Source organism: Chionomys nivalis, chromosome 1 (assembly GCF_950005125.1).
Source record: "Chionomys nivalis chromosome 1, mChiNiv1.1, whole genome shotgun sequence".
NCBI lineage: Eukaryota > Metazoa > Chordata > Mammalia > Rodentia > Cricetidae > Chionomys > Chionomys nivalis.
The window spans coordinates 94,691,824-94,708,468 of record NC_080086.1 but is presented as its reverse complement, the minus strand read 5'-3'; the positions used below and the strand labels follow the sequence as shown (position 1 = coordinate 94,708,468).

Below are 16,645 nucleotides of genomic sequence, written 5' to 3'. Positions count from 1 at the left end.
TATTGACACCTATGGCAGAAAAGTTCTTTGAATAATTAAATCTGTTGATTTTCTCTACTGTGCCATATTTTAATGAATCTAAAACTACAAAATTTCTTCCACAGGAATAATGGAGTTTTCCAGATTTTAAATCCTGTAACTAAAGTATGTATGTATGTATGTGTGTATATATATATATACACACATACATACATACACATACCCCCCACACTTACCCATTTACCCACCTCCTTCCTCCTTGCTGGCTAGTTTTATTATCAACCTGACACAAATTAGAATCATTTTGGAAGAGGGAACCTCAATTGAGAAAATGCCTCTACCAAATTGACCTGTGGAAAAGTCTGTGGTTCATTTTCTTAATTAGTTATCAATGTGGAAGGGCCCAGATCCCTGTGTTGGTGTCAACCCTGGGCTGGTGGCCCTGGTTGGTACTATAAGAAAACATGAAGAGCAAGTCAGTAAGAAGCACCCTTCTCCACGGCCTCTCCATCAGCTCCTGCTTCCAGGTCCTGCTCTCACTTTCCTCGTGTGAGCTGAAATAAACACTTTCATCCCTGAGTTGATTTTGGCCATGGTGTTTTATCAGACATAGAAACGCTAAGTCATCCTCTTCCTTTTGTTTTCAAACATATAGAATTTATTTTATTGTCTAAGTCAAAAATGGCTATCTAAATTATTAAGATGAAGTTAAGAAAAAAAGCTATTTTGTTCACTGATACTGTCATGCTATATAAACAAATAAAATTCCACACTGAAAATCATGTAAATTTTTTTTCTAAATTTCTATGTGTATCTGCGTTAGATTATGCCATTTGTGCTTGGTTCTGAACTGAACTCTGGTCCTTTAATAGAGCAGCATGTGTTCTTTCCAGCCTCAAAGAAGTCAATCTTGTTTAAAGGAATATTAAGTTTCTTCACTGAATAGACTTTGGGAAAAAAAAGTATATACACACATGTATGTATATACTAACTAGAATATGAGAATGTTGTTTGTTTAGAATTCTTAAAATAGAAATATTAGGTAGACCCACATAAAAATTGGGAGCAGTGAAATGCTTGATGAAACTACAGATAATAACAAGGTAAGCGACCGCAAAGACACATCACTGGGCACTCTATCTGGCAAACTCCATGAAATGGGTAAGATTTTATGAAAAGATCTTAAGTCTCCTGGTAGAAATCTTTAGGACATTTTTTTCTTCAAGATTATAAGATAAAAAGAAATTTAACTTTAAATTAAGTATTACAAAACGTATATCTCAACTTACAATTACCTGTTGATCAGAAGAAATAGACTCTAATGCTTTCTGTATAACACGGCAGCCATACATCTGCAAGGCTAATGGTAGAACATGACCACGAATACGAGTAGCCAAGGCTAATTTCTGATCCAAACTTCCGAACTGAAAGACAGTAAGAAATGAGCATGAGACTACTTTGGTACCTATAGTAAAATCCAAGAATCCAGAAACACTAGTAGTAGTTACCTTTTGGGAGTGTTGAGTCACATTAAAATTTCCTTGTTATTATCTTGACACCATCACCCCCACCAGACAAGGTCACACTATGTAGCCCTGTCTGGCCTGAAACATTCACCTGTCTCTGCCTCCTGAGTGCTGGAAGTGTGTGTGCAACCTAAGATATATGCAATAATGCCTGGCTTATCTGTACTCTTTTTAAAATTCAATTATTTTTTTTTTAAATGAGTATGTGTATGCCCTCAAAAGAAGGTGTCAGAGTCTCTGGAACTGAAGCTATAAGTGGTTGTGTGAGCTGGGCAGTGGTGGCACACGCCTTTAATCCCAGCACTTGGGAGGGAGAGGCAGGCGGATCTCTGTGAGTTCGAGACCAGCCTGGTCTACAAGAGCTAGTTCCAGGACAGGAACCAAAAAGCTACGGAGAAACCCTGTCTTGAAAATCAAAAAAAAAAAAAAAAAAAAAAAAAAAGGAGCTAGTTCCAGGACAGGTTCCAAAGCTAGAAAAACCCTGTCTCAAAAGAGAAAGAAAAAAACAAAAAACAAACAAAAAGTGGTTTTGAGCCTTACAATATGGTTGCTAGGAAAACAACAAACACTCTTAACCATTGAGAGTGGTCCCACTATGGCCTTTTTGAGACAGTCTGTGTCACTAAACCTACACACTGTTGATTTAGGCAGAGAGCCTCACCAAAAAGCCAAAGATCCTGTCTCTGGTTCCCCAGTGCTGGGATTACAGATTCTTACCACCATGACTAGCTACTTATATGGGGCGTTTGGGGTCCAAATTCAGGTCTTTTTGTTTGTTTGTTTGTTTGTGGGAGGAGGGGTTCAAGACAGGGTTTCTTTGTGTACCTTTGACTGTCCTGGAACTCACAGAGATCCACCCGCCTCTGCTTCTGGAGTGGTGGACTAAAGGCATGTGCCACCATGCCCAGCTTCCAAATTCAGGTCTTTATGCATACATGACAAGCAGCATTTACTAGCCCTGGATATATGAGCCCAGCTTTAAGATTGAAAATAACCGTTGCCCAACTTTAACAAAACTGAATAATCATACAAAATAAATGTACTTACCTCAAAAAACTTCTGTATAACATAGTTTCCAAAAACATCTGTCATTAACTGATAGGCTGCCTGTAGAATCTCATTAAATACCATCTGTCGCTCAGCTGGAGTAGCTCTCTCTAGCTTTTGCTGTATGAATCTATAAGGGAAAAATTTAAATCACAAGATGAAAACAATCTTTCTAAAGCCACCCGTGTACTCAAACTTGTACGCGTGTGCAAGTAGAAAAGGATCTTGTGATACACCCAAGGTGCCCTAAAAGTCACTACTTTAGTGCAGCCTCAGGGACATGCCACTTCACTTAATATAATTAAAATGCTTCTTTCATCTCCATTGAGGGGAGGGAATGGGAAGGGAAGGGAGTGGAAAAAAGGATGGAAGTCTTACCATGTAGCCCAGGGAGATAAACACTTAGATTCCTTTCTTATTAAAGGCAGCAGTGTTCAACAGAAACAGTGGGAAGTGTGAGGAACCATAACCACCTACCTGGAGCCATGCTGGTCTTGAGAAAACTCGACTATATGTCCAATCAGGTCTCTGAGCTGAAGGTTGGGGAAGCGGTTGTTCCTGAAATCTTCCAATAACCTACTGCGGCCGGAGGGCATGATATCAGATCTATTATAGCGGAGCCGAGAAGGAGGAAAGAGCTGGCTGCTGGAGCTAAATAGACTGGAAGTGCTTGAAGCACTTCGGTATTTTGCTTCTGCTCCAGGTGCTGCAGAGATATACCGACCACTACCATTTGTCAGTCCTCCTACAACAAAGCAGCTGTGGTCAGCAAATATTTCTGACAAGTTATTTCACAAATAAGTTACAATTTAAATTGAGCCAATAAGCTCTAACAAAGCTTTCAATTATATTTAAAAAGCACGTTATAATTAGCTAGTTAAACTCAAATATAAAGCCATGGAAATTTGCAGTCTCAGGATTTAGCTCAGTGGTAGAGAGTTTGCCTAGCATACTCAAGGTCCTGGATTCTATCACCAACACCACAGGAAAAAAAGATTCATTTACAGTATAAAGGAATAACATTGAGTGTTAAATCTGTACTTTTGGGAAACATATTAAAAATATATTGTCAAATATACTTCCATGTATTTTAGTCAATTTACTGATGTCTGAAACTTTTAAATAACCCATAGCAGAAATACTTTAAAACTTGAAAATGTTTTATTAAAAATATTCTCCATAAAATGCTATTACCTCTAGATACGGAATAGTATTAATAATCAGCAGTTATTCCTAGAGCCATAACCACAACCCTCCAACTTACATTTATTCCATACAAGAAAATAAAAGGCAGTAACAGAAACTTAAATGAGGAAACTGTTTCTATTATGCATCACAACAGCTAAAATACTTGACAGTGTCCTTTTAAAGTAGAAAAATGTAAAGACAACTATAAAGTGCAGATTTAGTAGTTATAAAAACAATATCCACCACCAGCTTTCTCTTATACCAACAGTACAGACAGCAACGCTTACATAGTCAGTCCAGGCCACGGAATAGAGATGACCCCAATACCAGTGGAAAGTCAGAGATGTTACAACCCAAAAGGCATGAAAAGGCCTGGAAGCAATAAGTTAACACTGCAGTGTTAACTGCACTCTTTCCCCCTCTACCTCCAGCATTTATCTACTCTTAACATAATTTTCCTTCTGTGAACTTCACACTTTATGGTATATTAAACACTTATCTAAAATCATTCACCCTTTGTTAAGTATCATCAAACTATACCAAACTACATACTAGATACCTGATACATACTTACTAAATGACAACTAGAAATCTTAGGAGATTATGTTATTTTTATTTATTTTTTTTAAGATTTATTTATTTATTTATTTATTTATTATGTATACAGTATTCTTGGTATTCTGTCTGCAGGCCAGAGGACGGCACCAGATCTCATTACAGATGGTTGTGAGCCACCATGTGGTTGCTGGGAATTGAACTCAGGACCTCTGGAAGAGCAGGCAGTGCTCTTAACCACTGAGCCATCTCTCTCCAGCCCCAAGATTATGTTATTTTTAAAGTATATACATGCATGTGGTTGCATGCTTGCCCCAGAGGACAAACACCAAAGCCCCCCCCCCCCAGCAGCAGTTCTCAACTGGTAGACCTTAACCCCTTCAGGGGGTCACATATTAGATATCCTGCATATCAGATATTTACACCATGACTCACAACAGTAGCAAAATTAAAGCTACAAAGTAGCTAAGAAAATAACTTTATGGCTGGTAGTCACCATGTGAGAAACTGAAATGCAACATTAGGAATTTCTCCCGGGAACCACTGCTGAAGAGCTGGAATTACAGGTAGGCAGGCACATGCCGCTCAAAGCTAATCCGGGAAGCCAATTTGGATCCTCTACAAGTATGTGTTAACTGCTGAGCCATCTTTCCAGCTTGTAGACATTTTATGTGACATACTGCCCCTAAAGTTTCTTTCTACAACAATCCTATTTAAAGTGAATAATTTAACCAAATTCTGTTTCAGCTTTATCTAATTATCTCAATAGTCACAATTAAAATACTCAGTGTGTGACAAAGTTCAGTGCTTCAATTCTGTTCAGATTTTATCACTACTGTCAACCCTCTGGTTTTCATTATTTGTTCTTATGAATGATTGATTGCCAGCACATTTATTTATTTATTTATTTATTTATTTATTTATTTATTTATTTATTCTACATTTGGGGTGGGATGGGGTGCTTGTCTAGAGGTTAGAGGACAGAAGACACTACTCTCCTTCCACTATGTGGATTCTGGGGCTCAAACTCAAGTCAGTCCTCAAACCTGGTAGCAAGCACCTTTACCTACTAAGCCATCCCAAAGGCTTACGTCATTTTACTTTTGAGATAGGGTCACACGCATTCCAGACCTGCCTTGACTTTGCTATATGGTCAAGGAATACCTTGAAATCCTCCTGATCCTCTTGCTTTCACTTCTTAAGAAAAAAAACTACCACACCTGTTTATGTGGTAATGGGAGCAAATCCAAGACTTTGTGTATGCCAACTGATCCACATATGTTCCAGGCAGTTTGTTCTTTAATAATGCAGTTAGCGTGACTTTTAAAACACTATACTCACTCACTACTTACACTCACTAATTGTTCATACACACACTCTTTGTACCTCACTATTTGTACCACTGCTTATCTTTATTGTTAGTGGGGTCTAAACTTACCCTTAATGCGCTAATAATAACCGTCAACACAAAATCCCTAAGGTGATTTAATGTGACAATACCTATTTTATGCTACCAACACTGATCAGTAATATCTCTGTATTAGACATTCCTTGATCCTATTCTATTTGCTGCCCAAAACCAAGTCCCGATATGAACTTCATTTAATCAATAATGCTAAATCAATTAAAGTTTGAAAAGACACTATTTTTAGATGATGAAGTAAGGGTGGTAAAATTCTAAAATTTAGAGAATCTAAAACTGTCCAGTAAGCTCTACCCCCACTATTTCAAAATTATTTTAGGACATGCAAACAAATCAGTCATTCTTATTTAGACTTCTGCTGCCACTGATTCTGAACCAGTGTGCTCCACACATGGTATGTGAGAGGGTGACTCACTAGTTTTAAAACAACTGTCTGAGTATGTGTGTAGAACAAGCAGACCAGTACTATCATTTCGGTCTGCAGTCTTACAGTAAAGTGACAAGCAGCCAGTCAGTCAGAGTATGCTGCCTTCATATTCATTCATGGTAACGTAATAAAAGAGAAACTTAGAATTTTTTTAGGTTTTTATTAATTTTTCTGATAAGTCTAAAGATTCGGAATTCTTCCATACTAAATACCAGCAAATAAAAACAAAGTAAACTGGGTATGGTGACACATGGATCTTTCTCAGTTCCAGACCAGCTAAGGCTACATAGTGGGACACTGTCTCAACAAACAAAACATTAAAATGTCAAAATATAACAATGTAGCAACAAAGCAAAACACATCTGACTAGCTTCATTTATAATTCCACCTCCCACCCAATCTAGAATACTAATTCCTAATCTGCCTTCAGACTTGTCTCTCTCTACCATCTCCTTTCCTCGTTTTAAAACACTGTGCATGCAGGTCAGAGGACAACTCTGGGCATTTTCTTTCATCTTCTTCGCATCCTAGAAACTGAAATCTAGTCGCTAGGCTTGTTCCATGTTAAACACCTTTACCCGCTGAGTCATCTCACTGGCCCATCTTTCCTTCCTTGTGAAGTTTTAAGTAGCGTCTGTGGAGCTCTTACTATACAGCTGAGGATAACTTTGAAACTCCTGATACTTCTGTTCTCTCAAATACTGGGATTGGAGGTGTGCCTATTCTGTATTTGTTACCCTAATGTGCTTAGCAATAACCTGAAAAATATTACAAAATATTCTATATTAAACTGATATAACATAAAATCTTAAATAAAACATTTCATTATCTCGTGTTTCCCCAAAAGTCATTATTAGAATGTTTTAAGGCAAACATTTACTAGAATCCATTTTACCACAGTCTATCTCCCATCCATTCTCTGACTGGTTGAGACTGATTCTGCATTGGGAAATCAGGGTTGAATAGCGTACCTGTCCTGCAAAACATTTTCAGGTTTCAAGCTCTGACACCTGTTTCTGACTACAGAAATAGACCTCTGTGGACTTAAGTAAAAATGAGGTCATACTGGGATACAATGGGTTCTAGTCCAAGAGCTAACACCCTTTAAGAAGGAGATCTTAAGACAGTGTTTTCAACCTGTGGTCACGGCCCCTTTCACAGGGGTCACCTGAGATCACCAGAAAACAGATATTCACATTACGATTTCTAACAGTAGCAAAATTACAATTATGAAGTAGGAACGAAAACAATTTTACGGTTTGGTTACCACAACATGAGGAACTGCATTAAAGAGTCTCCACATTAGGAAGGTTGAGAACCAATGCCATAAGAGACTCTGATGGAGAAAGCCGTGTGTTTTGACTTGATGGTGGCAGATGAGTTTTGCATCTTCAAGCCACAGAAAAGAGAAAACTGACATCAACTACCAGAACCACAAAGAGGGTAAAGAAAAGTTACCTACAGAACCTTCAGAGTATGACCAAATCTACACATTTATTTTAAACTCCAAATCTTCAGAAATACAGAATATATTCCTGTTACCCGGCTGTCCATCCACTGATAAGAATACTGAGTACTAGTATACATAGACATAGAGTGTATGTACCTCAGTGTGAATGATAAAAGGACAATAAAGCATAAAAATTAGGGTATTTCCCATATTAATGACTCAAATTTTATTGTTTTTCACTTTTTCCTCATATTTAAAAACCTTGTGTGTTTACATACTAAAGTCCACATCTTTCTCTTCATTGGCAACAATGTTTTGTTTCATTTTAGCAATGGCATATATTAACAGAATGCCATCATTTCAGTAATCCTGCAACACAAATGTATTCTCATTTTGTGTTTAAGCCTGAGAAGCTAACTTCCTAATTAAGAAATCATAACTAATTAGTTATGCGGAATAACCAACTTAAAAATTTTCAAAAATGCTATGCTTCAAAGAAAACATTTAATATAATTTATAATATATAAACTTGGAAAATAACTGATATTATATAGGGTATAAGCTATGCAAAAGTTTTCTAATTATTATCAATACTTATAAATATATAAGCATTTTGTTGAAAAAAGGGACTACTACTACATGTTGAAATTTACTTTTATTTCATGTGCTTTGGTATTTTGTGAGGGTGTTGGATTCACCCAGAACTGCACTTACAGACTGTATATGAGCTGCCAAGTGGGTCCTGGGAATTGAAACCAGGTACCCTGGAAGAGAGCAGCCAGTGTTTTTAACTGTTGTCCCATCTCTAGCTCCAAAGAGTTATTATTATTATTTTAAGGCTTACATGTTTAAATGTTGAAGTGATCCTAGTAAGAACTGTTAAGCCTGACACCATATTAATAGGCTAATATAAAAAGCACAAATGTAGCAAGTGTGTCATGTTAAATGTATAATTTTGTGAGAATATGCATACAGACACCGAACAACTGTAGACCAGAAAGAAGTTCCTTTACACAGATGTATCTGGTATTTCTATTGTCTATGATTCTTTACTAAAAGCAGTTTAGAAGTCTTGTCTTGTAGACTCTAGAGCTCTAACTCAATGCATGGTATATGGTGTCATCACAAGGCACATAAGCCCTCCACACATCACAATATTTTAAAACAGACCAGGTTTTAACATATGACCCACATAGTCTTCATATCATTTCTGTTAAAAATGTTCCACCTCCATTATTCTAACAAAAGGGAGTGATTCTGTATGGTTCCAAAAACTGCTTGGATTTCTTTCATGAAAACTACCTCCTAGATCAATCAATGAAGACAAGAATACTTGGAAAATGTACATTCTCATTCTCCATCAAAAGATCAGCAAGGTAAATTTTTACTAGTTACACACAGACAAAGGTTACTTCATCCAGAAGTTTTATTTGGCTTTTCTCTAATACTTCTTGCCATAGTAAAATGGCCGTTAAGGTGTACCTGTATTTCTTTTTAAAGATTCCTAGTGAGATTTCATGTTTAGTTGCCTCAAAATTTTTTAAGGATTTACTTATTTTCTTGAGTGTGTTTTTCCTCCATGTATATAGGTTGTCAGGGTCCAACCCCAACATAAAATTATTTCTCTGGACTGACCTGGAGGCACTGGAATAATTGAGACATAGTTTACATAGCAATATCGCAAGGGAGTCTCAGGGTTCATTTAAATCCTGAAAATTACCTGAGTTTATTTTTAAAACAGCTTTCATCCCCAAAAGTAAACTGAGGGAGTTTATTAGCAGTCTGTTTTGGGGTAGCAGGACTAAAGTCATATCTGTCACTAGCTTGGATTAACACCTCTTCCCAGTTTCTAATCACAAAGAAGGGAGCAGAACAACATTAGCATATCCTCACCCAGGAGACAGCCAGTCTGTAAGTGCTTTGTGACCACCTCAGGTGCGACTGTGGTTTAAGAGTCTGGCTGCCATACAATACAACAATATGCAGCCTGTATAATACTGCCCCACAGCTGGTGCACCATATAGATGCCTGGCTGCCCTCAGAGCTCAGAAGATGGCATCTATCCCCTAGAACCAGAGTGACAGACGATAATGAGATAGAAATCTTCTCCAAGCACACTTGGTTATTACGTGCACCTAACCACCGAGCAATCTCTACAGCAACTTGGCAGCCTTTTTTAAAATTGGTATTTATTGAGCTCTACATTTTTCTCTGCTTCCCTCCCCCATGCTCCCAATTTACTCAGGAGATCTTGTCTTTTTCTACTTTCTACTTCCCATGTAGATTACATCTATGTAAGTCTCTCTTAGAGTGTGCACTGTTGTCTAAGTTCTCTGGGATTGTGGTTTGTAGGCTGACTTTCTTTGCTTTGTTTAAAAACCACCTATGAGCGAGTACATGTGATAAAATTGTCTTTCTGTGTCTGGGTTACTTCATTCAAAATAATGTTTTCTAGTTCCATCCATTGTCCTTCAAAATTCAAGCTGTCATTATTTTTATCTGCTGTGTAGTACTCCATTGTATAAATGTGCCACATTTTTCTTTTGGCAATCTTTCTTAATTATATAAGTTATGAATTATATAGGAGTTGGGTTATTTCTCTTAAGCCATGATTACTAGCAGTATCAAAGCGTGTTCCATAAGTTATGAATATAAATTGTATCTTGAATACACAAGCACATTTATTAAGTGATAAAGGACTTAAATGGAAAGATATTGCGAAAGATGTACCAAACCTAGAAAAATCTTTAAAAAACAAATCACATATACAAAAAGTAAAAATCCGATAACTGGCAAAAAAAAAAAAAACTTTATTTTTTTTTTTTTTTATAGTGCAACAGTTATATGCATACTCAATTAAAAAAATGGTAGCCTGAAAGCTACAACTTGTTGAGAGTCAATCTACTGCTGCCCCGGCTGGCTTTGAACTTACAAACTTACAAAGGCTGGAATCACAGGAGTATAACAAGCCAGCTTAACTGAATCTGCTAACTCTTTTTGTAAACTTATTTAACTTGTGCGTTTTTGGTATGAAGATGTCAGATGTCCTGAAAATGGAGTTACAGACAGTTGTGGGCTGCCATGTGGGTGCTGGGAATTGAACCTGGGTCCTCTGGAAGAGCAGCCAGTGCTCTTAACTGCTAGCCATCTCCCCAGCCCTCGAGTCTGCCAACTCTTGAAGTTATGGAAAAGTCTGAACTTTAACTTGCAATGCATTGGGAAAAATAAACCTAAAAACAATTCTAAACACAACCCTGCCAACAACAAACTTAGTATGAACTACAAAGGAAAGTTACTACTGGAGAGAATGACTACCTTACTACAGAACTACATTATTTAATAAAGTAAGGCAACAACATCACAAACGTACAAACCTGATGATAAGAGAATAATAAAGACTGTGGTTTTTCTTAGCCAGAGCATTCTTGAAATAAACTATAATTTACAGTCAACTAGCAAGTGAAAAATCTAAAGACAATATACTAACAAATTCACTTTTCTCACCAAGTTACAATAAATTAAGTCAATCAAAGTTTGCTACTTATAATTATTAAAGTTTATCATAAAAGATTCTAAAATTGTAAAATAAAATCTTTCTAATTTATCCATACAGATATTACAAAGAAATAAAAGAATCCTTTGAGAACTATCTGAATAAACCATAGAGGCACAACCAATATTTTTGTTGTCTCTTGAATGAAAATCAACCACTTCATTAAAAATGGTGTGTATATATCTACTTATGAGTGAAACAAAACTCAAAGTTCACTGCCCCTTACTCAGACAATTACTCTAGTCCAACTTACTGATAAGACCATCTTTTTCATACATTAGAATAGTAACTATGGTCATAAGTTATGTAATTAAACGAGCACATCTTTCTCTGGGTAGAGTCTATTTGTCCATACCAACGTCAAAATCCTGGTAACTACAATTGTGTAAAGTTTTGGCATCTGGCAGTATGTAGTTCTTTTAAGTATACAAGACTACCTTGCATATCCTTGATTATGCTTTTCCAATGATTTTCAAAATCAGTTAATTTCTTTTTAAAAACTTGAAAAGATTGGTACCGCTAAATGTATCCATTAAGTTGGTTTACAATACTTAAGTCTTTCGAGCTACACAGTGTAAAAATGAAATGGTAAGACAATGGCAAAATAATAAAACAATAGTAAATAAATGATCAATTAAGGTCAGCAAAGCTGACAAATCAAGTAAACAAAAATTTTAAAGAAAACCTCTCATCTACAGAATACTTCAGGGGTGGGTATAAATTTTAAAACATATAAAATATTAAGACTTAATTTTCTATGTCTCATACCATACACCCTTTCCTCCATTTAAAAATGTAATTGGCATATATAGTTCAATGGAACAGAGAGCAAAAGGAAAAACTACATGAAGACAATGGTCGACAAAGTTAAAGGCTTACATGAACACACAAGGGATCCTTGAGTTAAAAAAAATCAAGTGTGCCATTTGAGTTAAACTGTAACCAGGAATTACTTCTGTCTGCATACTATTTATTTTAATATAATATAATAAACTACCAGAAAGTTCAGCAAGTATTGTGTGTTATGGAAGTGCAGCCTCTGCAGCTGGGCATTTATTGCCAATCATGGCTGCAAGCCTATTTTCAAACTTTTTGCCTCCTGAAGGTCTAGTACAACTGAGCATTAACTTAAATGCTCAGAACTACAAGTGTTTGAGTTTTTTTCAGATTTTAGAATATTTTTGTAGAATTCAATGCCAAATATGGTAAGGTTGAAAATTTGAATGCAAATTAACAAGAGATTTGAGTGCTCAAAGATTCAAGTTGTGGATAAGATGTCCAAAATGTATAATCAACCAAATATCCTGTATTAAATCTAGAGTCATCTTAACTGAGAAAATACTCACAAACATTACAACCACAAAGTCACAGATATTCTTAAAGGGTTCGTGGTTAATTTTCACTGTCAATTTGACTGTTTTTAGAAGGAACAAGGAGACAGACCTCAGGCTCATGCGTGAAGGGGTGGCTTATCGGAGAAAAACTATTCCTGAATGTGGACCATATCCTGGGTTCCCAGAATGAATAAGGGGATACAAAACGAGCATGACCAGTCACGTCTCTCTAAATCCTGACTCCAGATGTAATGTAACCAACTACAACTACCCGGCTCAAACCATGAGTCAAAATAAACTCTTTAGCCTTACTGCTTCTAGTTGGTTATCTGGTTACAGCAGTGAGAAAACTGATACTAAAGATAATGAACAAAATCATAAGAGCAAAAATTAACTTGTATATAACCTAAGACCTAGCTGTGATACTCTACAGCCTGCCCATGAGTTACCCAACTTAGATTAGGAAATATTATTTCAAGGAGTAGGTACATACTTGCACCTTAAAGGTGTTTAGACAACATCTATCATATAAACCTCAAGAATAAATTGAGAAAGGAATCTAAAAGTCTGATAATGTTATATAATAAGCCTTCCTAAGGAAACAAAATCCTCAGGATAATATAAACTTTAGTTCCTGAAAGGTTAAGTTAAAATATAGTTCTCAAACACTTAAAATCATTCCATTCCTCATGTAACAGCATAATATATATAAGGAATAATATCAAAGATCAGAAATGTAGGCTAGCCTCAATTCTTTTAGCTATTAGTCTGAATCTTTTGGGCTCATTTGTTTTTTAATTTCTTCATTTTAAATGGACAGCACTGAGCCAGTCTCTGTTGACATTAAGGATGAAATGATGGTGTCTTAAGAAAAAAATGACTGATGCTATTCAATTAACACTTTGAAATATTTTGTACCGGTTTTTCCTTTTAACTATCACATACAAGACACGAAAATGGAACACAGCCTAACAACCAACTTGCTACTTATTCATCTTATAATTTCCTCTAAAAGAAGCAGCTGAATAAATAAAATTTAGCAAATAGCTACTAAACAGGAAAAGCAAGGATCTTAACAGTAAATAACCCACCTTTAATATAAAATATTACGACTAGAAGAAAAGGTGAGTTCTAAAAATTTCTAATCCAGATTGAGTATACTCCTATTTACTTAACATTGATGAATCTTCAGAATTCATAGCCACCTTTCAATCAACTGATTCCACTGAGTTCAAAGCTCACGCTATACATTTTATTATTTCTTTTCTTGAGGGTGGAAGTATACTTTTTTTTTTTGGTTTTTCGAGACAGGGTTTCTCTATGGTTTTGGAGTCTGTCCTGGAACTAGCTCTGTAGACCAGGCTGATCTCGAACTCACAGAGATCCGCCTGCCTCTGCCTCCTGAATGCTGGGATTAAAGGCGTGCGCCACCACCGCCCGGTGGAAGTATACTTTTTGAGAAGCCATTTATTGTAACAAAACTAAGGAAAGACACACAATGGTGCTTTATTCCTAAATTAGAAGTCCCAAACTAATCTAAATACTAAGAGCATAAACATTAAGACTAATTAGAAATCATTAACATTTTAGTTTACTAAAAGGGGAGGTATAACAAGGGATTACTTGTCTAGCTCTAGAAGAGTAATATTGTAAATATCCAATGTTCCTGATGAAGTATGAAGTACAGATGGTCCTGACTGTCACATTCCAACAACCACAATGTAAGCTGAAAAATCTACATGCACAACATGCACCTAACTGAGCAAGCACCATAGCCTAGCTTACCTTAGATGTGTCTACACTCACATTACCATACAGTTGGGCAAAATCAACAAGCACCAAGTCTGTTAAATATGATTAACATGATTGTATGGTAAGCTCTTGTATCATAACGCAAGATCCAGAACTAATCCTCAACTAAAATGGTCATTTCCACAAGGGTGTGATTAAATAATTGTAGGTAACACAGCTGTTCTCTCCTCAATATAACATCAGGAAAAAAGGTGGAAAAAACACACTAAAAAAATCTCGCTTACTATTCAGTGCTTACCCTGAAGCAGAAGTTTAAATAAACTTCAACAGGTATGTGGGTTGATACCTGTAATTCTAGTACTTTCATGGTAGAAAGATTACAAATTCAAGATCAGTCTAGGCTTGAATAGTGAGCTGGAAGTTAACCTGGGCTATATAACAAGATTCCCTTTTCCTCCCCTAAAAAGTAGTGACACAGAATTGATCTGAGGGAGCCAAACATAGTATAACTTTTGGTGGAAAACTAGACATCAGCTAATTATTCTGAGAGTTAGAAACTAATAAAAGAATGAAGCATTATCCTAACTGCTATAGAGATAGCCTTTTAGGGTAACTCAAGAAGTTATAAAGGAAAATTCATCATAGTGAAATTTATAGTTACACCATGTTGTAGCCGCATACATACATATATATATATCTGTTTTGTTTTGAAAAGAGGGTGTCTCTGTATTACAAGTCTGGCTGTCCTGGAACTTACTCTGGCTTCAAACTCACTGAGACTTGTCTGCCTCTGCCTCCAAAATGCTTTGATTAAAGGACAGCATTTTTTTTTTTTGTCTGAAGAAATGTTTTAGGCGATGAACATATGGTTGCTAAAAACATTTACGTCAATAGTTTAGCAATCTCACAAAAGAGACAACATGATGTATCTTGATATAATGCAACAGAACAAAAAGTACCCAGAGTTGCATCTTGCCAAACAATTCCATCAACCCACCTAGATAGAACTTTTACAGGAAACATCAAAAAGAAGGCCCATGCTTACCACCACCACAGGGAAGCAATCAGCAAACTCAAGAATGTGAGAAATTTAACAGGACAATTTCTTCAACAAATGAATGGAAATAAGGAAAAAGTAGGGAAAACAACTATAAATGAAAAGACAAACTAAACAAAGGCACTGTATTTGGACCATGACTCAAATGAAATTAACTACAGAGATATTTAAGTCAACCAAGAAAATCAGTCAATAAGAAATCAAGTTATGATAACAATGTTGTGGTTATAGTAGTTTAGAAAAATTAACTTGATTTTATATTATATATTAGAAGGCTAAGGCTATTTTTCAATCTTCTAAGTTCAACATATTAAGAAAATACAGGTTCTAAATCTAAGATTTTTATTTTAAAAATACTCAAAACTTATGAAATAAAATAGGTCTCCAATAAAAGTGACTCCATCCAGTCAGTGGTGGTGCATGCCTTTAATCCCAGCACTTGGGAGGCAGAGGCAGTTGGAACTCTGACAGTTCGAGGCCAGCCTGGTCTACAAGAGTTAGTTCCAAAATAGGTTCCAAAGCTACAGAGAAACTCGAAAAACCAAAATAAATAACGCTAGCAATTCTCATGATATGATTATATATTTACTCTTTGAAAAAAAAAAAACAAACCTTTTTTTTTTTTTTGTGGAAACAAAGATTGTTGCTTTTTGGCACTTTCTGTGGAATTTAAACAGCTAGCATAACCAAAAGGAGAGCTGAGTTTTAAAGTTAATGTCTCATTGAGAACTTTGGGAATGCTAAGCCCAAGAACCACCGATAACTTTAACAGTTGTATGTTCATTACTCCAACTCTTATCCAAGAATAATCTAGAATTAATTTCAACCAATATAAGTAAAACAGAAGGACCTGCTCTTTCTTTTTGAAATAGGGTCTCCCTAAGTACCCTGGTAACCTTAAAATTTACTAGTATCACTGCCTTAGCCTCCAACGTAGTTGTGACTATACAGCATGTCCTCAGAATTCTATGTGTGCCAAGAAAATTGTTATAAAATCAAATATACAAAGTCTACATCTAATAAGTATTGTATGTATCAGCAATCTTGATACTGACTCACACAGAAAACTAAATCAATGATATAGAATTCAAAATCACTTTCTTCAGAACTGAGGCAACAAGGGCTTAGAAAGATAATCATTAATGTGAAGTCAGCTTGGTTTATTCAGCAAATTCTAGTCAGTCGGGTCTTAATAGCAATACCCTGTTTCAAAATAATAAATACTTTTTATGTCTCGAAGAACAGAAGCTTTTTTGCATCATGATCCAATCGTAAGAAAGTATAGAGTAGATTACTTTCATGAAAACAGTATAAAGAACAAATTCACTAATCTGAATTATTTTCAATTTGCAGA

The 16,645-nt window shown here is 35.9% G+C and overlaps 1 protein-coding gene across 8 annotated transcripts in view; it reads right to left on the bottom strand.

Moving 5' to 3' along the window:
- The window catches only part of Pum2 (pumilio RNA binding family member 2), a 78,455-nt gene that overhangs the window by 7,797 nt on the left and 54,013 nt on the right, over positions 1–16,645 (bottom strand). For 5 of the 8 annotated variants that reach the window (XM_057763138.1, XM_057763154.1, XM_057763178.1 and 2 more), the window contains 3 exons: positions 3,030–3,297; positions 2,553–2,682; positions 1,269–1,403 (listed from right to left, as the gene is read on the bottom strand). In XM_057763138.1, the coding sequence (XP_057619121.1) occupies positions 1,269–1,403; positions 2,553–2,682; positions 3,030–3,297 (533 nt within the window). The remainder of the gene's footprint in view (positions 1–1,268; positions 1,404–2,552; positions 2,683–3,029; positions 3,298–16,645) is intronic. The other 3 variants (XM_057763146.1, XM_057763185.1, XM_057763193.1) reach the window with 1 other exon arrangement.